Consider the following 25,272-nt stretch of genomic DNA (forward strand, 5'->3'; position numbering starts at 1 on the left):
AAGGTGTCCCTTACCAATAAAATCCTACCATTAAATAAAGCCCTGGGTATAGACGGATTGTCCAATAGCTATTATAAAACATTCGCCACATCTCACCTCCCTTTTTAACAGTTTTTTAGGGGGGGCACCATTTTCTCAATCTATGCTTCATTCCCACATATTTGTGTTTTCTAAACCAGGCAAGGTCCCACAGTGCCCTTCAAGCTATCGACCTTTAGCGCTTCTCAACTCAGATCTAAAGATATTCAGTAGAACACCAGCAAAGCGCCTCAGTGCTTATCTACCTGCTGTTATTGACAAGGACCAAGTGGGCTATTGCTAGGTAAGTGGCCTACTGCTAGGTAAGAGATAACCACAAAATTACCAGGGGGCTCTGCTTCTCAGTTTAGATGCGGAAAAAGCCTTTGACCGGCTGAGCTAGAAATTCCTCATGCAAACACTGTGCTGGATTGGACGCCAAGGTCCCTTCCTCCAAGCAGTGCAAGCCCTTTACTTCGCACCTACAGCTAAGGTTATATTAACGCATTCCAATTCTCATATCCATATTCGTAATAACACTAGGCATGGCTGCCTATTGTCCCCACTCTTTTTTGCCCTTTGCATCGAACCACTGGCCCAGATGATTTGGCAACAGACCAATATTAAGGGGGTTTCTGTTAAGTCTAAGATCTTTACTATAGCCTTATAGGCTGATGATATCTTGCTGAAACTGACAAACCACCTCATAACTCTTCCTAATCTCCATCAAGTACTGGATGAGTATGGCATCCCCTTGGGCTATAAAATCAATAACTCCAAAACAGAAGCGCTCCCGATTAACCTGCCACACCAGTCAATCCAACATGTGCAATTTCATTACCCTTACCACCAGACAAAATCCATTAAATATTTAGGGGTTAATATAGCCACCAACTGTAGCTCTATGTACAATATCAATTATCTACCTCTCTTCTGTGAACTCCACTCTCTCCTAATCAAATGGCGTGCCTACTGATGTCCGTCATGGGCAGAATAGCTTTATTAAAATGTCAATTCTCCCTAAAATACTATATTATTTTTCTGCTCTATCGGTCCCGGTCCTACATTCAGCCATTGAGCTATTGCAGACTGCTACCCTTGATTTCATTGGGGGGTATAAAACCCATTGATTACCTAAATCTGTGCTTAGGGGGATTGGGCATCCCAAATCTTCCTAACCCCCCTAGCGTTCTAATTCTGTCAGTTTTTTTATGCAAAAAGTGTTCCTATTTTTTTTGCTAGAAATTTTTGTTTATATTGGGCCTGTAATTCTTAGGATTAACTCCCAGGTAATACATAATTTTAAATCATTATTATAAAAAATAATGAAATAATAGACCACAACAGTGTCATTTATCAAAAAAAATTTTTTTTATCAAAAATTTCTAACTGAAATTTTCCAAACAGGGGGGCAATATTATTGATAAATAATAAGATAAATTAAATGCAGATTTTAGAAAAAAAAATATTTACATTTTTAGTAGACATCCTGGGTGTGGTAGATTTTGAAGAAGGGTGCCGCACAAAGCCCAACATCACAGTTAGGACAGTAGAACCTGGTTTCCTTGTGTTTCTTCCTTCCTCTGTCATCGGTCTTTGAGCAGCTAACCACGCACATCCTTGTAGGTGATGCCTTTTTCTGGGTTGGTGGGATGTATTCAATGAAGTGACGACCGGTCAGGCATTCAGGGTTGACAACGGTGGAAGCACGGCGTCCAGGTCTATTCATAGCCACTGATGGTGTTTGGTGGTTCTTGACTATGGATTCGGAAACTTGCAAAATGAAGTCTGAATGATTCACAGGCCTCTGATTTTTTTTTGGAAAAGGGACACAGTTCAAACCCAGATAGAGAACGTAGGCATTTCATAGGCACTGCTCAACAAGATGCCTGAAAATCTTCTTGTAGGTAGTACTTCCTTTGCTGTTTCCTCATTGCTGGGTAGAATGTCATGGCTTGGTCAGCTCTGTCGACACCTCCCATGGTGTTGTTGTAGTCAATCACCACCCGTGGCTTCATCACTTCTTTCCCACGTTTTGTGTGTACCAGAACGGTGAAGGCATGGGCAGTACTCATCAGGCACACATCTTTCTTGTCACGCCATCTCAGGGCCATCATCTTTCCTTTCTGCCAGGCAACAATTTCTCCTGTCTTCAGCTTCCCTTTTGCAAACAGTGATGGCAGGTTGCGGCAGTTAACGGTTTCATACGCATCTGTTCTGTGTTGCAGAAGGAACTCATAAAGCTCAGGAGAGGTGTAGAAATTGTCAGTTATGACACAATAGCCCTGACCTAGCAATGGCTTAATGAGGGATAGCACTGAAGATGTGGCCAATCCATAATGGCTGTATCTGGGGTTGAACTGTGTCCCTTTTCCAGTGTACAGTACCGTATTCCATATGTAGCCAGATGATGATTCGCACAGCATATAGGTCTTCACACCAAATCGTGCCCTCTTTTACGCAATGTACTGCACCCAGCTGAGCCTCCCCTTGTAAGCCATTAGACTTTTGTCAATGCAGACATCTCTTTCTGGCACATAGGTTTGCTGAAAATTTTGTAGAATAATCTGAGAAACTTCCCAAATTTTCTTGAGTTTTGGTGCAGGATGGGTAGTCTCATCAAATTTTTCAATGTTTGCAAAATGCAGGTACTTTATGATGAGGGAAAAGGAGTATTCTGGCATGACTGTGCCAAAGAATGGAGTGGCAATCATTTTGTTCTTGGACCAGTACCACTTCTGCACGGGTTTGCCCACAACTCCCTGAACGATCACCAAGCCCAAAAACAGTGTGAAGGTGGCAAGTAATATGTTAGCAAACACAGAGCAGCATATATGTTTGCATAAAAAAAAAAAATTAGCAAAAAATTTCAAAAAGTTAGCACAGAGCAGCACACATGTTGGCAAAAAAAAAAAAATAGCAAAACATTTCAAAAAGTTAGCAAACACAAGAGCGGCTTACCTGTTTGTCTCCGCAACAATTTTTTCGATAACTTCATCGGTCAAAAACAACTTCAGGTATGCCAGGGGGTCGTCACATTTAGCCTCAATTTTCATCCCAGGTGCGCCGGTAAATGGAAATCTTGGCGGTGCTGCCTGGTCCGCATCAAGGTCAATAGGACACCATGTGCTCACAGGTTCAGAATCGTCGCTCAGTTCACTTTCACTGTCCAATGACAAATTTCCTGATGAATCGCTATCGCTCGATTCCACAAGGGACTCCAAATCGCTATCGCTGCTTTCAAATTCCTCCAAAACAGCACTTGCGCCGGCGAGATGTCGTTTGGATGCCATGTGATCTCCAGCAAACAGTCAGGAACAATCAGGGTCAAGACAAAGTGATGAAATGATACATTCAGGAACTGATTTATAAGTGATCAAAAGGTCAGATCAAAGTCAGGGCTAATAGTGGGCAAAATGTAAATCAGGGCACTGGGCAATGATGCTTGGTGCACTAAAATGTGTATTTGTACTTTTATTGTGTGTTTTGTTGTGTTTTTCACTGTAAAAAAAAATTTAAAAGCAGATTACATAGTAATCTGCTTTTAAATTTCCCGCCCCCAGAATCCATCACTCCACCGCATCACCCGGAAGATGTCACACATCTTGCCGGGTGGTGCGGTGGGGATGTCCCCGCCTGCTCACTCTCCGGCTGATCTACCGGTGATGCGGTGGGGATGTCCCCGCCCTGCTCACTCTCCTGCTCCCATCACCCGGAGATCAGCCTCCGGGTGATGCGAGCAGGAGAGCAGCTGCAGTAGATTCAGGGTGTGCTGCCAGCGGGAAATCTCCCTTGGCATCACCCCCTGGATTTACTATTGGTGATCACATCTGCAGTTAGATGCGATGCACCATGCAGAAATCCTGCATGGTGCTTCGCATCTAACTGCAGATGCGTGCAGCGTGGTGGTGGGGACCCGGGCAGTATTTAAAAGCCGATTACTCTGTGATCTGCTTTTAAATTTCCTGCCCGGCCACGCCCCCCGATGGAGAAGCGCCCGCCATCACAACCAGATCGTGCGATCGCCGCTGGAGCGTGGGGCTAAGGTAAGGGGTCCCCCAAAGTTACCCCGAGTGTGACTCGGGGTTACCACTTTTTGCATTGTTTTCCCACCCCGAGTCACACCCGATTACCGCTAGGGGGGTAAATACTACTGGTTGGCTCACCTTAGGCATTTGGCCTTTTGGTGGTCATTCAATTGCTGGATAGAAATAGAGAAATTATGGATGGCCCTCAAACACCCTAACTCCCTATTGCGGAATTCCACTGACCAGATACCCGGGGGTGTCCTCCTGGGTTGTATGCACTTCAGCAGGCAATTTTGGCTTCAATATCAGAACAAATTTAAACTCTCGGCACCCCGGTACTTACATCTTTCCTTTATACCCCCCATTTCCTAGATAGCCTTCAGACAAACATAGTTGAACCATGGGGGGCCAGAGGTCTTTTTCATTTTGGTCAGTTAGTGTACCCTTGCTCCCACCAGCTGCTGCCATTCTCAGATCTCCAGTGGAAGTCTGAAATCCCCCGGACGTGTTTATATACCTTCAAATAAAGTATTATGCGCAGCCCATTACCGGCAACCTAACCTCTTCTAAAATGAACAGCTTTGAACGGATCAGTGTGGGGGACTGGCCCAAAAGGGCCTTATCACAGAAATATATTGGGTCCTAAATACAGATCCAGTGATGCCTTTTGGTAAACATTCCTACATGAGGAAATGGGAGCAGATTCTGGGCAGGGAGCTTCCCCTGGAGATCTGGGAGATAGGTACCATATATTCTTGACATACCAAATCTTAACTTCTTACCCTAAACTAATCAATGATGTGTTGGAGGGAATATTTGGAATCCAGATAACCATGCATGTTGTTTCTTATGTAATTGGTCTGCCCTTACAAAACCTCCCCTTGGCTTCCCATGTTTTGGCTGCAGCTAATTGCCTCATATCAAGACATTGGGAATCAACCTTCCCTGTCTAATTAGAGGGTGTCTCCTGGTAATCCCCCCCCCCCTATCATTCCGTGGTTTTTGGTAATTTTGTTTTTGTTATCAGGGTTTACTGTAAGCTTGTTTGTATGCTGCTCACTTGACATCATTTGTAATGACTTGTTCTGTTACTGATCCCTTTTTTTGGTTTGCTTTTTGATTGTACAGTGATACCAAGGCTAACGAGTGGTCCTGCTGCAAATTTTTCAGCTAACAAGTTTTTTCCCACTGATTATGGGACTCGACTAATGAATATGGACTCAGCTAACGAATGTAAAAAGAAACGCAGGAAATAAGACACCCAATAACACTGCATAAAAGTATGTTAGAAAAGTGAGAGAGAGTCATCTCTTTGACCTATTTAGAGAGGGGCTTCCAAAGTGCCACAGAGAGAAACTCTTCTCATACCAGTGTCAGTATGATGCTGTAAATTTCGAGAGGTAGGTGTTATTTATAGCATTTATTCTTATGCATTATGCATATAATGTATGCTTATACAGTGACACCAGTGATAGATAATTAGTTCCGGAATCACATTTGTTAGCCAAAATCTTTTAGCCAAACTGTGATTTCCCATAGGTTTCCTTAGAAAATCATTTTTTTTGTTCTAGATGCTGCCCACAATTTAAAGATAAGATTTACAAAAATAGTAAAAACAACAATAGTAAAAAGCACATAAACTCAACAAAGGCTGAGATGAACAGCTCACCCCAGTAACAGCAAGTAACAGGTACATTAATTTAATATATGCAATTAGGATGTTTGTCTCAACATATTGTTAGGCAGTGTGGAGTCAGTTACTGTAAAAAATCCTCACCGTGAGTTAATCACAAACAAAAATCTTTAAGGAGCCTAGACATTCATTAACTTCTGGAGCAAGCGGTGCTTTGATATGCAAAAAGAAACAGCTGCAAAGTTTGTTTTGTCATTAAAGACGTAAGGCCCTGGTCAGCACCAGTTCACACCAGACACCAGTCCCCCAATCTAACACAGCAGTCTTCACCTTTAGTAAGCCCCCGCTCAACCTTGGGAGACTGGCTGCATCTCCCAGCACTCGGATCCCCCCAGGACTGTCTGGGAACGAGCCAGGAGCCCACAGATAGCAGTACCAAGGTTCCAAGAGAGCCAAGTCCAGAACACAGAGCAGAGGTCATACACAGAATATCCATCCACCAAACAAAGTATACAAGGACAAAACACAAGCAAAGACGAGTCGGGGTCACAGGCAAAGGTCAGTGCAGGCAGCATAAACTGGCAATGTCAGAAACAGGCATAGTCAGCAACAGTAAATCAGCCGATAAATCTCCAGCACAGATTAGCCCAGCTAAACACTACAAGAGGCACTGATAACTGGGAGCAGAAAGGCTTTAAAGTCCAAACAGCCAATAGCAGTGCAGGACTCAATCAGGAGCTGATCAGCCCCTAGAATCCCCTTCAACTGTGCACAGCCTAACAATGGATGCTGGGGATGCCATAAATCCATCTGGCTGCACATCCAAAGGGAAGCAGAGGCTGCTGTTATACCAGTTCTCCTGGCTGCCGCAATTGACATTGCTGGACAGAACAGACAGAGTTTATTACCACGATGGTGCACAGCACGGAGTCGCCGGACAGATGAGCATTTCTTAACAAAAGAGTTACAAGAGGCTGAAGAAAGAACTAACCCCCCTAGGATCACTCACAACCTCAGCTGTGTTTAGCAAAAGATTTCCTCTGCAATCCATGCAAACCAACCCCCCCCCCCCCCTCCAGCCCCTTTTCTGCACAGGAATGAGCGGGGAAGCCCATTTGTTCGATGTCCTTATCCCCCGGACTAGTGGTATAATTAACCGCATAATGCAGAAAATAGACATTGGTGACAGGGGGTCAACAAAAACGGTGACACAGGAAGTGACAGAAGGCACGGGAGACACAGGGTGTCAGCGCAGACACTGGAACACTAGAACAGTACAAGGGAACAGACAGAAAAACAACAGATTTGGCAAAAAGTGGTTAACACAGGAGTTGGACTGGGAAAGCACTCAATTAACAGACAGCTGTATTAGCAAATGCTCAGCAGAGCCCACGCCCCGGGCTCAGCACTATTGGAGACATGTTGCACGAACCCTGAGCGCTATGTCTGAGCCAGCTAAATAGCTAAGGGCGATAAGGATGCTATCTCCTGATTGGCCAGTGGGAGGGGCGATACTGAAAAAAGAGCAGCAGGCACACCGGAGGTTACTGCCTCCATACAAAGGAGAGAGGCGCTGTTGCTTTCGTAAGGAGGAGATAAGTGTGACATAACCCTCCCCCCCCCCTTTTTTACACGGCCTCCCCATCCACTGAGGTCCAGGTTTGAGGGGAAAACAATGGATGGAACTTCTTGACAAGAAGGGGAGCAAACACATATGCAGCTGGTACCCATGATCTCTCCTCTGGACCAAAATCTTTCCAGGTAATCAGGTACCTTTACAAAAATTTTGGATTTCAGAATTTGGTTAATTTAATAATTCTGGGAAGAGTCAGGAAAAGTAGTACCCATGGATGAAAGACACTCTGTACACTCTGGACATTAGGCGAGCTCTCTAGCCAGTATTGGAAGCCCTCTGTGCAAACAACATCCGCTACAGATGGGGCTTTCCATTTTACCTCTCTGCTTCCCAAGACCTTGTCTCCACAGTCCTTAGCCATTTGTTGTATCTTCCACACAAACGCCTCTAAACCCCCCTCCCCCATGATCTTGCTATCTTGTACATAATTTTGAAGCCAGCAGTTCTTAGTATTAACACTCCAACTCCGGTCAGGGGAACCCTGCGAAATCCTTCTATATTACCTCACCTAATTCAGAGGTGCTATGATACCCCAAGTAATTCAGAGGTGCTGTCTTGTTGTATTTTCTTGGTACACTGAGTATCTTTGTCAGTCTCACCTACCCTCTTGTTTTTCCACCCTTTGTTCTTTTTCACGAGCCCTCCTCTTTTTGCTTATATATGACTTTAATTAATGTGATCCCTTTTATTGTTAAGGGCCTGAGCATCCCAGAAAAGCGAACCTCTCTTCTGGGTGAACTGAATGGTCTTAGGATGCAAGTAGCCTTCCTGCAGGAAACACACTTCTGAAAGGAGAAAGCTCCCACCTAATACAACAGATGGTTCCCCCTGGGGTTGTCATGTAATGATGAGTCATGTGAGCTGCAGAGTCCTAACCCACCAGAAAGGGGGAGTAACATTCTCAGATGTTGTTCACATGCCAGCCAGCAGATGGAGTTTGTCTGTGGAACACTTTAATCCTCTGAGGTAAAGAAGCATCTGATTGAGAGTCACATAACCTTGACCAGGAAGTTAGCAGAGACTTGGATCCTGAAGCAGAGTTAGTCCTGGCAGCAGAGGAGTGCAAGGTAAGAGAGCTTGAAGGAGGCACAGATCCCCTGGACTTGCCAGGATCTGTGACAGTACCTACCCCCTTATGACCCCTGCAGCCCCAGTCCCCTATGGGTTGGTCGGGAAAACTTGCATGGAATTTCCTGATTAAGACGGGAGTATGGAGGGCGTTTAAATGGACCTAGGGACGTTCTTTAGGACCATAGCCCTTCCAATGTACCAAGTATTGCAAGCAGCCTCAGACAAGCCTCAGAAAGTTCAACCTCATACTCTTCTTCTGAGGCAGCAGGAATAGGGCCAGGAGGGATGGACTTCTTAGAGAACCTGTTAAAAACGACTGGCTTGAGAAGGGAAACATGGAAGGAGTTATGGGTCCTAAGAGACAGAGGCAGTTTCAACTTGTAAGTGACGTGATTGACCGGAGACAAGACAAGAAATGGAACGATGAAGCGTGGAGAAAACTTTCGCAACTGAATATACTTGGTGGAAAGCCAAACCTTGTCAGCCCATTTTTATTTCTGTGCAGAGGAGCGTAGCAAGGCTTCTTGGGCTTTTTTCCAAACCTGCTGGAAATAATCAGCGGCAGCAGCAGGAACATCTGACAAGGAAGGGAAAGGAGGAGAAAGCCTGGGAGTCAGACTTGTGGATACGCAGGCACGATTATTGTGGGCAAGTTCAGCCCTCGGCAGGAGTTCCAACCAGTCATCTTGCTGGGATTTGGTATTGAAACGCAGATATTGTTCTAGAGACTGATTCATTCTCTCAGTTTGCCCATTTCACTGGGGGTAATAGGCTGAAGAGAAGTCCAACTTGAAAGGCGACTGAGAGCCCTCCAGAAGTAAATTGCACTCCACGATCTTAGACAATGTGGGAAGGCAAATCGTGTAGCCAAACGATTTCCTTGAGGGAGATCTTCGCCAAGGTTGAAGCAGATGGAAGACCACGTAGAAGAATGAAGGGGGCCATTTCAGAAAATGGATTAACCACAACCCAAATCATGGAGAAACCATTGGAGGAGAGGATATTGGTAACAAAGTCCATGGAGATGTTTGACCAGGGTTGTTCCGGAGTGGGAAGTGGAAGTAGAAGACCGGAGGGGAGCTTCCGTGGCACCTTGTGTTGGGCACATTCGGTACATGAAGCAACAAAGTCCACCACATTTTTAAATCTGGCCATTATTTTAAATTTGGCCACCAGTACACACAGCTAATCAGTTCAAAAGTCTTTTGTTGCCTGTGATCCTCAGCAAATTTGGAGGCATGCCCCAATTGAAGGATCAAAAAGAGCTGGCCCTTTTGAACAAAGGCTTTCCCTGGAGTGACTGGATCTAGCCGAACTGGTGCCGTAGGCATATTCCAAGCCGGGTCTATGATAAGGGCTGGTTCCGCTTCAGGATTCTCTTTCTCAAGGGAATGAAAAAGGCATCTGCCTTAACATTTTTGGAACCCCATCAATATGTGAGCAGGAAGTTAAATCCGGAGAAAAAGAGGGCCCAGCCAGCTTGGCGGGGGTTTAAGCGTTGTGCTGTTTAAAGATATTGCAAATTCTTGTTATCAGTGTAAATAGTCACTGGGTTGTGAGCTCCCTTCAGCAAATGGCCCCATTCCTCAAGGGCAAGCTTGACAGCAAGCAGCTCCCAGTCTCATAGCATTATTTTTCTCAGCAGGGGAGAATTTTTTCGAAAAGAACCCGCATGTCCTGAGCTAGCTGGAAGCATTCTTCTGAGAAAGAACAGCACCAACCCCAACAGAGGAGGCTTTCACTTGACTTTAGTAGTTGAAAAGCCTGGAGAGCCTCTGGCCACAAGGCTTTATGAATGCTCCCTTTCTTGGTCATTGATCTAATGGGCACAACGAGCAAGGAATAATCTGGGATGAACTGACGGTAGTAGTTGGCAAAGCCAAAAAACCTCTGGATCGCTTCAGGACTGAGGGGTTGTGGCTAGTCTAGAAGGGCCGTAAGTTTGGCAGGGTCCATTTGCAGACCGTTAGCAGATACAATGTACCCCAGGAATGGGACTTCAGGGCACTCAAAGAGGCATTTCTTAGCCTTAGTGTAGAGTCTGTTATGCAGAAATTGCTGCAGGCCTGTTTTAACGTGGTCTTGATGTGATAGTTGATCCCGGGAGTACACCAGAATATCGTCCAAAAAGACAATCATGTAGACATATAGCAGGTCCCGGAAGACATCATTCATAAATATCTGAAATTCTGCAGGAGCATTGCAGAGCCAGAACGGCATAACCAGGGATTCATAGTGGTCGTTTCGGGTATTGAAAACTGTCTTCCATTCATTAGCCTCGCGAATGCAAATTTAATTGTAGACACCCCGCAAATCAAGCTTGGTGAAGACAGATGCTCCTTTGAGACAATCAAACAATTCGAAGATCAGAGGCAAGGGATTTAATCTTGTTTAGACCTCTGTAGTCAATGCAGGGACACAGGGAACCATCATTTTTCTGTACAAAGAAGCATCCTGCCCCTGCTGGGGAAGAGGACTTACAAATGAAAACCCTCGTCAAATTCTCTTGAAAGTATTCTGACATGGCTTTGGTTTCCAGAATAGAGAGAAAATATTTAACTTACTCAAGTATTATTTGTGTAGTTGGTAAATTATCCTATTTCTGGAGCCAACCCCTGAATGATACATAGATTAAATTGTTTGTGTATGAAGAATACACCAAAACAAAAAAGGGTTTTTTTGGCTCAAATTATTTTGTAAAAAGTAAAAATGAATACAAAAATTGTTGTTAAGTACATACAGTATGTTAAGTACATATAGTATTTTGTTATTTCTTGTCCTCTAATTCCCAAGGCGTTTCGCCCTGCTGGGCTTCCTCAGGGGATTGGAGGACTTAGTATTTGTTAATGCTTGATCGCAAATACCACAGTAAAATAATTTTTGCTTGTTTTGAGCGGAAATGGCTTGTGGAACAGGCTGAAAGTTTTTACTTGGAATTTGCTGTTTAGGACATCCCTTAAACCTTATTGTAACTCATGAGAGATCTGCATTGTTATCTAGTTCTGGTGTCATATATGATTGAAATAGTAATATTGTACAGTCTGGGGTAGTAAAACTCGTATGATTAGGGGTGCTCATCTATTGTACATATGGGAGAGTTAAAATTTTGGACACTTTGTTACTGAGATGTTGTCCTTTAGGCTTCATAGTAGTTTGCTACTTTAAGACATCCATATTTGACAGAGTGGTGAGTCTGCATTGTATTTCCTATATGCACATCGTTGAGCTGTCAAATATTCTTGCTTTTTTACTGGTATACGGTCTTATATGAGTAGGTGTAGTCCAAGTTCTTTCAAAGAAAAACTTTTTTTAATACATATGAGAGAGGTGCAAATCTTATTTAGAAATATTCGTGGTGGTATAGTGGTCAGCACTGACCCAGCGGCAGCCTTCCAAACAATTTATTCTAGAGAGAGAATATACTCTGCCACGAGGGGCAGAAGAACCAGGGAGGAGGTCAATAGCACAATCGTAAGGGCAATGAGGTGGTAGATTATCAGCCTGTTTTTTGCAGAAAACATCCACAAATTCCCAGTATTGTTTGTGTAACCCAGGGACAAGACTGAAGAGCAAACTTGCTGGACAGGAAGGCGGGCCCACTCCTCAGGAGTTGAGCATGGTCCACTTGCCTAGGCTCAACTGTGAAAAGAGGGGGTTTTGGAAAATTGGAGCCAATTTAATGAAATGCTGGACTTTCTGGGTTTTCTGAGTTCGCTCCTGGAAGCGAATGTCTATCTAGACACAGACAGACACCAGGTCATCAAGGGTAGAGGGAAGATCACTGCCAGCAAGCTCATCTTTTTTATGGCCTGCAAGCCCCTGCCAGAAGACTGCCACCAGGGTGTCATTTTACCAATTTAATTTGGATGCCAAGTTTTAAATCTCACTACCAAGGGGGAGGCTTGACGTAGGCCCAAGAGTTCTGAGGCTGTAGAAGAGGCTAGGTTTAATCCAAGACCTTGCATAAGGTTTGTTGAAAGGCATTGAAGTCTCCCAGAATAGAATCGCCCTTTTCCCAAAGGGGCAAAGCCCAAGCAAGGGCTTCCTCTGACAACAAAGAAATTAAAAAAGCCACCTTGGTTTGTTCTGTAGGAAAGTTACAGGGCTGCAATTCAAACTGAATTTGGCATTGATTATTAAATCCACAACAAAGCTTACGATTACCTGAGTAGCGGAGAGAAGTAGGTATCCGGTTAAGGTGGCATGGAAGACCGAACTGTAACGGGTACTGGGGTCTTAGGTACAGAGGCTGGAGTTACAGACGCAGAAGTAGGAGGCTGATTAATTGCAGATTGGAGATGATTAAAAAGTTTGTCACACCTCCAGAGGAAGTCCAGAACTTTAATTTGAAGAGACTACTTTTTTTGTATCCACTCTGGAAGGTCCTGCATGGAGTCAGACAACGGAATGTCAGCAGGGTCCATGGCCTAGACAAACTCTCACAGCTCCACAGGGCAAAGTAGTGGACCTTCTGTGTCACCAGCCCAGTGGGTGGAGACTTGCACAGGGTGCAGAGTCAAAGAAACAGCTCAGTCCTCTCCAGAGCCTCTAGAGGTGAAGATGTTGTGTAGCGAGCTGCAGGCAAAGGCAGGTAACTTCTAACTAGCAGGAACAAAACGTGGTGCCGGAGCGAGAGCCAGAGAATGGTCAGACAAGCCAAAGGTCAGGGCAGGCAGCAGAAACTTCTACCAAAATATTTATGATATCTCCCAGAAAACAGCGAGGGGTGGTACGCATACAGGGTAAAAGCCATCCAATCTCTCTTGTTCTAGTATGCCAAAACTGCAGGAGATAGAGAGTATCTCCCTGGAAGTTGCAATGACTGACGAGAAGCTCCAGTGAGCTCTTTGCCTGGATGGCTTTACCTCACCTTACCGTTCTATGATACCCTAGCCCCCATTTTCTGAAAGCACAAAACATAGGTATTAGGGACAAGATGCTACCTTGGATCCACTCACCAAGCGTTAGAGTTAATGGATTTAACTTGCCTTTGTTTCTTATCTGTAATGGGACACAACAGTGCTGCCCGCTCTCTCCTTCCATTTTCATTTTGACACTTAAACCGCTGCATTGTGGTATTATAAATAATGTAGATTTAACAGGCCTATCGACAGGTGGCATGCATCAGCATTCGCTGACGACTTAATGTTCGTAGTCCCCAACCTCAATACCCTCTCTTCCCAATTTAATGAAAAAATTGAGAGACTATGGGACTTTATCCAACTCAATCGGAGACAATGAATATCACACCTTTTGACGCAGGTCACCCAGTCTTTTTACATCCGATGGTCGGAAGTGAGACTTAAGTACTTAGGAACACACATACATTTTCACGTATCTGGGCGGACATTCGGAGATAGTAGGGTAGGGACTGTTTTCATGGTTTGAACTGATAAACATTGGTAAAATAAATGTGTTACCAAGGCTGCTGTATTTGTTCCAGGCACTTCCCAATCAATATATTAACCTAATTTTTCAAAAAATGTACACTCCTTGTTTTTTTGGTCGAGGGGAAGAGCCTCAGGCCATAAGCCGCTTTTCCTATCCAAATCGCAAGGTGATTTGGGGATACCAACATTCTCCCTATAATATGTTGCGGCCACCACTCATTCTGTAAACAGTGGGTGGGTCTAGAACAAATCTTCTGCAACATATTGTTACATTCACTTCCTCATATGACCCACTTGGCCTTACAACAGCTGACGTAACATTCCACCATTGTTAGCACTGCAGGTCGTGCCGCCTGACCCTGACTTCGGATTATGTTTTTGGACCTTTGCCTGATTGCCGCCTGACCCTGACCTCGGATCTGGTTTCTGGACCTTGTCTAATTGCCTTCACCTTCCTGGCCATGCAAGCCCCTCGGTGCTTGTACCGGGTATCCTGACTCCTGTGGTCAGCTGCCACTGGCCTGGGGATTGCTCTGGAGTGGCACCTGGCAGCTTCCCTGCAGCCCAAGCCTATCCTCACCATCAGAGGCTCTAGTGAAGACCTGGTAGCGGCTTAGTTATGCCCCTCTGGAGCATACCCAGTCAGTGGCACAGTGGGTCCACACCCACTTGCATAACAACCATAGACCCTACGCTATGCCTGTTTTAAAAACACCTCCCAACCCTGAGCCATTCACCACACTTTTCACCTTCTTGTTACCCATCCTTCTCACCAGGCCAGGAGGATCTGGGATTTCTTGCTCTAGCCGCATGTAATTTAAGCAGAGCCCAACAGTTTCTTACACACAATCAGTGGCCCACACTAATGGAATTCACAGTATTAATTGAACCAGTTAAACTCAATGGCGAGCAAACCAATATATACATTTTTTCAAATCACCACCTTCAACACAGAGCCTTTCCCAAACCCTCCTATTATTTGAAAGGCCCAGGCAGGTAGCAGGGGATCACCCAAAGCGCGTAGTGAAAGTGACACCAGGTCTTCACCAGGGCACCCTGCAAGGGGTGACGGGCCAGTAGACTGGAGGCTGTCATGCTCGGAGAGACAGGACCACTAGGGGCGCTATGGTTTGCACAAAGGTGGTGTGAGCCCTGAGAAGGGCCAAGGCGCAGAGAAACCAGGTTTTCTCCAGAGCCTCTGATGGTGAGGATGTTGCGCTGCTGGTTACTACCAGGTTGCAGTCCTTGGGCACACCAAGGTGGGCAAAGCAAGGTACCAAATCACTAAGCAGAAGGATAGTCAAGAAAAGCCGGGGTTGAGACAGGCAGCAAGAGAGGTCAGGTCAATAGCCAGGGGTCAATAGCCAGGGATCCAGGAGACAGACAGCAATGACACTGGCCACATGGCCACTGCAGGAGACACTGGATACAGCAGGAGGTACAGGTGATGCAGGGATATCCACAGGCAGACAGGAACACAGTAACAGCACAGGGAAGTTGGCTGGGAACCAACAAACTGGACAAAGAAGGGTTAACACATGAGCTGGACACTGGAAACACTGGATTAAGCAGCAGGTGTACAGGAACTAGTTCACAGAACTAGGGAGCTGGGCACTAGTAAGACTTGTTGCACGAACACAAAGTGCAGTCTGTGAGCCAGCTAAATAGCCAGGGCTGATCAAGAGGCTATCTTTTGATTGGCCAGCGGATTGGACGGAATTGATAAAGCTTGGAAACAGAGGCACACCCAGCTTCAGAACTGCAAGCATGCGCAGGAGAGGGATGCTTGTGCTTTAGTGAGGAAGAGGCAGGTGTGAATGAGGCCACCAGGCTCTTTGCTGCAGGAGGTCATCAAGTCAGGACCCTTGGGGTCACCCTACCTGAGGAGGAAAGCAGGAGTGGCCTCGGTGTGGAAACAGGTGGCAGACCAACGGAGTCCAGGCACAGGTCAGGTCAGGAAATAGCAAGAGGCACACTGCAGGGTAGCAAGGTAGCCGTTACAAAGTCATAGCGCCAGCCTCCATTACTGCTGAGACTAAATACCCTCTGCCCCTTTGAGGAGCTCCGCCTCCCTGTGCTGTGTCAGTGTAAGCAAGACTGCCCACAGACATGTGAGACCAGAAAGTGCTGCATGCTAACTCAGACAGAGACAGAGATCGAGTGCTGCACTTGGCAGCTTGATGAGGCAGACATGCACAGGACACTGCAGAACGATTTAGTGGGAACCAACAGCTATTGTGACAAGGGTACACACCAAATATTCCCGGACACACCGGTCAGATGTTGGAGATGTGACCTGGATAGAAGAGAAATCATGCAAAATTTTACAGACCTCCCTATCCCAAAAGACCCTGCATTTTTCCTTCTACATTACAATGTTAGACCCCAGAAAGCCTTTTCGTAAATCTAATATTAAACATGGTTAATGCAGCCAGGGCCTGTGTGCCACTATGGTGACAGTCGAACGAGATTATGCTTATGGAAGACCTCACTGCATCCCTACATGGTACAGAAGAGAGGTTCAGCAACACTTGGTTTTACTGGATACAATTCCAGGACCCCTCAGAATATAGAGATAATATTCTCTTGTACACCTGTACTAAAATATAGGCATATAAGGTTCTTAGCATCCTTGGGTTCTGTAATCGCTCCCGGAAGTTTTTGATGGTTATTGTTCTTATAGGTCATATAGTTGTTTAATAGGCTCCAGAGTAGATATTCCCTTTCTACCGCTCCCTCACCCCATTTAACTCCTGTTTCCCTTGGGCTTTGTCTTACCCCTTTGTATGGCAACAATCCTCTCTCCCCTGCCCTTTTTTATATTTTTCTTTTTTTTCTCATTTTCTTCTTTATTGTTTCTGTCTGCAATGTTATGTGATGTTTTATCCATACTGTGTCTGTTTATTGTCATTGCTGTACGTTTTATATTTTTGGAAAATTTAAATAAAAAATGATTAAAAAAAAAAAGAAATTACAGTATATGTTTTATATAAAGCAATATACTATTTAAAACATTTAATTTACAAGCATAACAAATGAGCTCTAACAAAATTAATAGAAATTTCATTTCATTTACCCCTTTATTTAATAATAATTTGCAGACTTACACTTAAATGGATACTAAATAAATACTTACTGTGCCTACAAGATAATTCATCATGAGGTCCAATTTTGTTTTCTTTACATTAACCTTTCCACAATTCTTCATTATTTTGGTCTCAAATCCTTTTAAGGAGAAATAATTTATCAGGAAAAATCAATATAATATATTTGATGGCATAATTAGGATAGTTTGCAATACAATATATTATTAGGATATATTTTATATAATTGTTTTAAAATATGGTCCACAACTAGAATTTACAGTTCTGTACTGAATTGTGCTCAGACGTTGTATATTTTACATGAAAATAATCTGTTCAAATTTAAGATATGTGTGTGTTAAAATTACTCTTGCATTATATCTAAGTGTGCTTTATTAGAATGGGAGGTCGTTTGTACAAAAATTGCATTTGAACTGTAAATGGAACTTTTAACACATTGATCCAAAGCACACCTTACCAAGAAATGGCTAAAAAAGGACAAATAGAGGATTACAGTTTGAAGTGTTGTAGGCAATAGTAGGACAGTTCATAAAGGAAAGACACAAAAACATTATTAACAATACATTAACTGAGGAAATGTTGTATGGTGGAGTGGTAAGAAATTTCACAAGTTAGTGTCAGTTAGGAAGTTATGCAAAAAGGGACGTAATTTCTTTAAAAGGAGCAATACCAGTTTTTTGGGCCAATTGTTATTATTGTATAGTAACTATTTCATCTATTAATGTTTGTTAAAAAATTTTGATCAAAAAAGCACATTCCCCTTGTGCTTTCATTTATATAAATACACGTATTTATATAAGCATTTTATTAGTATTTATGTAAGTTATTTCACTCCATGGGCTGTTTAAATGGGCAGCATGGCGACTCAGAGGTTAGCATTTTGGCCTTTGCAGCGTTAGGTCCCAAGTTCAACTCTCGGCCAGGACATTATCTGCATGGAGTTTGCAGGTTCTCCCATGCGTACTCCGGTTTCCTCCCACATTTCAAAACAATGCACCTAGAGTAATTGGTTTCCCCCAAAATTGACTTTAGAAGTATTGAAAGACATATGACTATGGCAGGGACATTAGATTGTGAGCCAGTTTAAGGGACAGTTAGTGATATGACTATGGACTTTTTAAAGTGCTGCGTAATATGTCGGCGCTATATAAATACTTTGTAATAAAAAATACTGAGCAATATCTGAGGTTTAATAAACTGACTATAAAGGTATGAACAGCATGCAATCAGGTGTGCAAAATAATTTAGGTAAATAATTATCTAATAATTTAAAAGACTAGATTGCTACTCTTATGTTGTCAATAAGTTAAACTCAAGCAGTGGTTTATTTCTCAAAAAAGACAAAATGTTATTATATAAAAATGTAAATGTATTCTGTTATGATTGGGTACCTGCATAAATTACTAGTCCAAAGCAATATTTAGTGTTTCGTATCTTACAGCCCCTTAAAAGAATACAGTCATTATCCAATGAATACTTCTCTCCATTCCACTCCAATGTTCCTGTAAAGGAATGCATGTTGCTGTTGGGCTCTTCACAGATGATTTTACCTGTAATGTATAAAGTAAACAAATAAAACCATTCTGGCAAATAAACCACTCATACTAAACTAGTGCTTTACAATGTAAGCGCTGCTGGGAAAAGAAAGAACAAATGTCCTCATATAAAATATACAATATATTTTTGTATATTTTACATATGTAAATCAATGTTGTAGTGTGTAAATCATTTTGTTTAAAAGTACAGTGTGTATTAAAGTCTTTACATTCTGCTTCACAATGTACACAACAATGTATTTGCATTCCAAAATCATTCTTACCATTAAATGCAGCTAGTGCCTCTGTTGTGCATAGTTCACAATGTGTTACCATTAAGGCTTGCTTAAATTTCAGATTTGTTTCTCTATAATAAAAAAAAACAAAGTAATTTATTTTAATCAAATAAAGAAAACAGTAAGTATTTCAGTATTTCACAATTACTTATTGCAATAGGATTGTGACGATCGCCTCAACACAGAGCATAACAGGGGAGAAAGACTAATAAAACAATGAAAAATACTTAAGTGAAAGCTGGTTTGCTTTGGTCAAGGTTGCCTATAAAAAGTTCAAGTTATTAGTCAGAGTCACTGCGCTCCCTGCAGTGCTCAGTCTGCCAAAGCTGTTGTCCTTAGCAACAAGATAGTATGTGTGAGAGCTCCCTCTGATAGGCTTACATGGCTTTTTCCATCCCCCAGAATATTAGTTAGCACAAAATATTGAGTTTGAAAGAGACCAAGCTAGCCATGTCTGGAACTTGGCTAAATAGGAAATCCAGGCTTTCCTGAGGCCAAGGAGACTACGTCTCCTAGGCCTCAAAATGCTCACACAATGATCTGGCTATAAACCAGCAACCTAATACTTTGTATGGAACTGTGTGATGGAAGTATGACAATTACTAATAAATGTGTTCCTGAATACAGCTCATAGGTCAGTTAGAGGCCACTTCACTACACTTATCTGCCAGATCCTGAGTTTTATGACACTTGGCGCCACAGAATCTCAATTTTTGCAATGCCTGCTGTAAACTAGCAGATCTGGAAGAATGTTCTGGTGGGTTATTTGCTAACAGAAAAGGGAATGTCTGACAAAGGATAATTTATGATCATGTGCTATACTTTTAAACAAAGGTCCTAAAGTGGAACTCCAGCCTCCACTCCTGTACATTAAAGGGGAAATCTGACATTAGTGCTCTCTCCAATATCACAAGGATAACAAAGGACAATATAATATTTAAATAAAATACATTAAAAACTTCCATTTTGTAAATTCATATCGTCACCATTGTTACACCTTTTTTAAACATATTATTAAATGAATTGCATTCATGACACAAATCCCGTGTCTCTGAGCTGTACAGGGTATGAATTAATCAAAATGTCTATTTTATAACAATACTGACAACACTTAGTTAAAATTTATGCTGTTTGTTTTTTGTAATTATTTTACCGTATATTTACTTTATTTATATATCTTTGCTAAGTATTAGTGATAGTAGAACCTATATTGTTATCTTTGCAAATATTTGTTATATTCATTACGTTTTGTCATTTGCCCTGTGCTGGTCACTTTCTTTCATGTGTGTCATGGACATATATGCAGGTTTCCCATGTAAATGAGAGGTTATGCTTTAAATAAACAGTTGTTTTGCATTTTTGCAAAAGAAAAAAGAAGCCAGGTTTCTTTATGAAGCTGTCACAACATTTCCAATCTATTACCCAAACCTACTTGGGGCTAAAGTATTTTGTGCAAAACAGCTAAAATGCAGGCTTTATTTTGATAATAGACTGTACTTCTGCCCACCTTTCATCTCTTACAGAAAATTCAAGTAGTATTTTGTAAAAGAACCACTTCTATTCACCAGAGTGGTAATAGGCATTTGTCTGCATTGGCATTGCAGTGGACTATTTAAGAAAAATGTGCAGCACCTCAGAATGGTTTGTCTTTGAACTGCTTCTAACAGACTTTGCAAGCAGTTGAAACGTATTTCTCACAAGTGTTTAAAGTATCTTGCCATGAGCAGTTAACCCAGTGGAATACAAATGTCTTCTTTCAGAGCACACTGAACCCCACATGTTAAATTCAGTGTATAACGCAGCACAATTACATCAATGACATGCATGCAGTGTGCATGCATGGAAATTACTAGTTCCAGCCCAGCCAATCAAGTGGCAAAAGACTCCAAAATATAAGGAAGGAGAGCTGGAGGGAAATGTTTCTCATGGTTAGTCTGTCATAATATGCATACATGCTTTATAAATTGCACATTATTGCCAAAACCTTTGGAGGGACTAAAATAGCTAATGTCTGCCGGTTAAATTTAGATTTCATTATCACCCTTACACTAAATGGGTATAAACATTTCAGTCACTACTTCAAGGGATGTATGCAATGCAATTACAAATGTACCAAATTATGTGCTTTGTTAATTTCCATCTCCATATATCTTTGATAGGTGTTTTGTCTCGCATCCAAGTACTAACCAGGCTCAACCCTGCTTAGCTTCTGAGGTCAGACAAGATCGGGCACAGATGGATGTTTTGTAAGCACATTGTGTCCTAGCACCTAGATAGGTTAAAATAGTCAATACTTGAACTTTAAATTGTTACTTACCCATCGATATCTGTGGTCTCCAAATAACACAAACTGTTTGGTTCTGATGTGTATAGTAAAAGCATATCTGCCTGTAAAAAAGTAGTTTCAAACAATGTTTGAAACAATGTAATGAACAACTAAACAACCGCAACAATGCATTAAAAGAGAGACCCTTTCATTACTCAACTAATTGTAAATTATTTAAAGTCTTACATTGCCGGTTTGCCAACATAGTATTTGGTGTTTTTTATAACAGTATATGTATTGAATGTATATGTAACAATGTATTCAGGATATATATGTACAGTGCATATTTTACTGTTATTGTCTGGCATAGGTCACCCAATACATTCAATCATTTATTACAAACTTAACAGAACTAAAACAATTTGGGTAAATTTTAACAATTTGGGTCAAGTATATTGGTTTCAAATCTTTTGTAGTGTATTAAGTGTATTAATTTTAAAACTTTTGTTTACTATTTCTGTATTTAATACCTTTATACAATATTTATACTTCAAACAAACATTAAATAAGTGACAAGGAATTCTGTGAGTACAATACGTAAGTTAATTATGCAGCACAAAGGACACCTATTACACCTTTTAATTGACAGAAAATTTGGACTGAAAAGTCTGAAAAGAGGTGAGTTTATATGATTGAATAAATCTGTCTTCTTTTATCAAAAGAGCAAATTAGGTTAAAGCTCAACTCCAGGCAGCTAATAAACACTAGTTTCCCTCACAGTAGGCTGGGAGTTTAACAATAATACATGCTTACCTTTTTGTCTACGGTGCTAGCTACATAACATTCCTTTTGAAAAACTGCTTACTTTAGCATTATTAATAATGTTTCACAAGCTGAAATCATAGGGTACTACTGAAACATTGTAAGCCTTGGACTGATAAATAGTTGCAATAAAATGTTTACTATTGTTTCTATGTCAGTATCCAAGCAAATATAGTAATGTTTGGCAACCATGGCCACTGAGACCACTGTACTGCTGAGAATACTGCAAGTTTAATACACAAGTGGGCACCAGGGTAATTTCAAGATCTTCACTTTCAAAACGTATTGCTTGTTGTTAGGGTGGGGTCTTTTCCTGCTGTAGAAAGCATAATGACCAATGATTTTAAGGTCCCATTTTTTTCTAGGCTGTGGATATGTGATTTTGCAACCTTTAAAACCCATCACTCCCCTCTTCCTTTTCTTTGATATTTGCTTTCACCTAGCATTTAAGGATGCCTGTTTTTTTTCAAAAAAAATATAATTTACCAGGTTGCCTTAATTTCTATATTCTACTTTATGCTATGCATTGCTCTAGTGCTGCCATTTGATTAGACCCTACCACCCAAGGGCTTAATATAATAAACATTCCTAAATCCCTGATATTCTTTTCATCCTCCACTATTTCATCAGTTCACATGCTAAATCTTAAGAAAACATTAAACACATTTGGCTTTTTAGGCTATAGGATAAGCAATACAAAGTCTTACCTGCAGCCACAAAATAATTATCAGCATCTGTTCTCCAATTTTACAGTCAGGCCCCACTTTAATGTTTGAATCTATCTGCATAAGTGGTTTCTTCCTATGAAATATAATCTCTCTTAGACTGTCTCCAAAATTTTGTGTACATATAAAGTGTTTTTTAGACTTAAAAATTACTTAAGCCCAGTACAATAAAGGGTGCTATACCCCTTCATAATTATTCAGCATTAGTTGTTCAATTGTATGTTGGGGACATTGTGGCAATTAAGGTTTCCAAATTGACCTCCTTAAATGTGGCACAGGATTTAACCTTAACTGTTGGAAAGAGGTTGGGTTGTTTATCAACACTAAACTGATTAAACATTTTGTACTTGGTTAATTAACTTATTTTTATTTTTTTGGGATATTTATTTTCCCCTACTATAGTAATCAATAGATGCAAACTTCATTAGGTTCTTTAACTTTAAAAATTAAGTAACTGACCCCAACAATCCCTACTATCCACTGCTCAAATGTTCTGACAAACTGCACCGGCAGCTATTACTGTCCTCTAAGTCTAATGCTAAGTGACTCTATCTAAGAAAAATATGTAGATCTAATGTTCTGACTCCCTTGCTGCATTCTGGGTTCAGGTCAGTGACTCAAAAAGTATTGAAGACTGAGCCATCCAACAACCAAATATTTTCAGATACAATAGCAAACTACATACACACCTTTCATTTAAACCTGTAAACTCTTTTATATTTACATATTTTTATAAAAATGTATTTATTAAGTGTACCCAGGATTCAGTTACAATTTAAAGGTAATGGTCTAATTTGCAAGATCCTACTGAATACCAAATATTAACACTTACTGGTACAAAATCATCCTTATGTAGCTGAACAATATCTCCAACCTGAAGGTCCTTCCATTTCTCCTTTGAGAAACTGCAGGTATAAATTAGTGAATTTTCCAAATAGGCATTAACAATACAAGTACTAATGTTAAAAAAACATTCTATGAAAAAAATGTACAACAATAATGATTTCTACTCCTAAATTTTAAACAGCTTAATAAAACAAAACCTTTTAAACACAGGTTTAATGTAGCTAAAAAATGTATTTTTGTCCTGTTTTCTCAATACTCAATGTATATCCAGGCTTTATTTTGATCTATAATTACAATTGTAGTGTCCATCAATGATACATAATATAATGCCGTGTACCATTCCATGTAAGTATATGTTCCTCACTTTGGTGCAAAAGTGCAGATCTGCCTTGTTATATTTTGGTACATCCGCTAGTAAACACAGAACGGAAAACGCTAAATATCCAATGGTGATTTAGAGGCTATGTTCTAATTGGCTGGCAGGAGGGGTGATACTGATTAAAACTGGAAGAGCAGGCACGCCCAGATTTAGAACTGCAGGCATGCACAAGAGAGAGGAAGCCTGTGCTTTAACGAGGAAGTGTGACAGATGTGAACACCTTTCTTTGTCAAAATAAAAACAATTACCTTTTTTCCTTAAGGATCTCGCATGGTCGGTTGTTTATTTCTCTGTCACTTTTGTGCCGGGCCTGTGAAGAAATAACTGTAACCTTTTAAACAACTGAAAACTAATTTGTAAAACAAAACAAACTAAAAAAAACTAAAAAAGTAACAAACCACACAGCTCCAACCCAGAAGCCGAATTGAAACGTGTTTCCATAGCCTTTTACAAAACATTACCCTTCCAACTAGATACTATCATAGATTCTCAGGGCAGACCTATTCACAAAGATTTTTATAAGGGGGAAGACTTATACTGTGGCCTCTAAAGACTGATCCAATTAATAGGCCCCAGTGGCATCCATAAAATATTTGGATATCTTAAAGGGGTTCGTGGATGGCACACTCATAGTGGGAGGGGACTTTGCTTTTAACCTCCACATCGACACCTTTCAAGGAAGACCCCTGTCTCATACTCCAAATTAAACGTATTCAGAACTTAAGTTACACGACCTCCAAATGGTGGACACCCTGCATCCCATAGTTAAGGACTATACCTTTTATTCTGTCCCTCACTATATGTATTCACAAATTGACTATATCTTAGTGAGCCACAGAACACTAGATTTGGGCCCTGTAGCCTCTATTGATAACTGCCTTTGGTCCGATCACTCATCCGTAAATGTAACTTTCCACATACCACAAGCAGGAAGCAGGGAATGGACATAGAAATGCAATGACATCCTATTTAAAGACTCGGTCTGCGCAAATATAGTAGTGACCACAATTACTAACTTTTTTAGTGACCACTCTTCAGACACTACACCACTCCTAGTTCAATGGGAAGCCTTAAAGGCTGTCCTCCAGGGAGTAGTAATACAACAGAGCGCATGACATATGAAAGTCAGGGCTCAGGATTTAGCAGACACATCAGACAAAATCCATTCTCTAAAAAGTCTTCATAAGCAGAACATTATCCCAGATGTATTCCTAAAACTGGTTGAGGCTAGGAATACCTTTTTCACCTGTACAATCTGGCACACCAAAAATATAGAGACTGGGGGGCGTGGCCTGATGGCGGCGGAGTAGGACGCTGATCTCCTAGCTCCATATCCCGCCCGGGGGTTTCTGCCAGAGTAAGCGCTCCGGTGCCTTTTTTATACTGACCTGATGGGGCCAAAAGTGAAGGGGGCACAGAAGGGACGCCCCGGAGGGGGCGATCCCTCCACCAGAGGCATTTCAGGCTTCTTCCCCGTGGGAGGCCGCGGGGACCGCGACAAGGCCCCAAAGCCGGGGGCTCGA

General features: G+C 41.7%; 1 protein-coding gene across 2 annotated transcripts in view; it reads right to left on the reverse strand.

The window, feature by feature from the left end:
- The window catches only part of ATP8B3 (ATPase phospholipid transporting 8B3), a 119,516-nt gene that overhangs the window by 53,337 nt on the left and 40,907 nt on the right, over positions 1 to 25,272 (reverse strand). The window contains exons 1-7 of one of the 2 annotated variants that reach the window (XM_072404990.1): positions 23,998 to 24,059; positions 23,357 to 23,429; positions 22,507 to 22,600; positions 21,029 to 21,099; positions 18,700 to 18,782; positions 18,272 to 18,430; positions 16,913 to 17,001 (exon numbers count right to left, since the gene is read on the reverse strand). In XM_072404990.1, coding sequence (XP_072261091.1) covers positions 16,913 to 17,001; positions 18,272 to 18,430; positions 18,700 to 18,782; positions 21,029 to 21,099; positions 22,507 to 22,600; positions 23,357 to 23,370 — 510 coding nt within the window. In that variant the 5' untranslated portion in view covers positions 23,371 to 23,429; positions 23,998 to 24,059. Of the gene's footprint in view, positions 1 to 16,912; positions 17,002 to 18,271; positions 18,431 to 18,699; positions 18,783 to 21,028; positions 21,100 to 22,506; positions 22,601 to 23,356; positions 23,430 to 23,997; positions 24,060 to 25,272 lie in introns of those variants that run through there. The other variant, XM_072404989.1, reaches the window with a different exon arrangement.

This window comes from Pyxicephalus adspersus, chromosome 3 (genome assembly GCF_032062135.1).
Source record: "Pyxicephalus adspersus chromosome 3, UCB_Pads_2.0, whole genome shotgun sequence".
In the NCBI taxonomy this organism is placed as follows: Eukaryota; Metazoa; Chordata; class Amphibia; order Anura; family Pyxicephalidae; genus Pyxicephalus; species Pyxicephalus adspersus.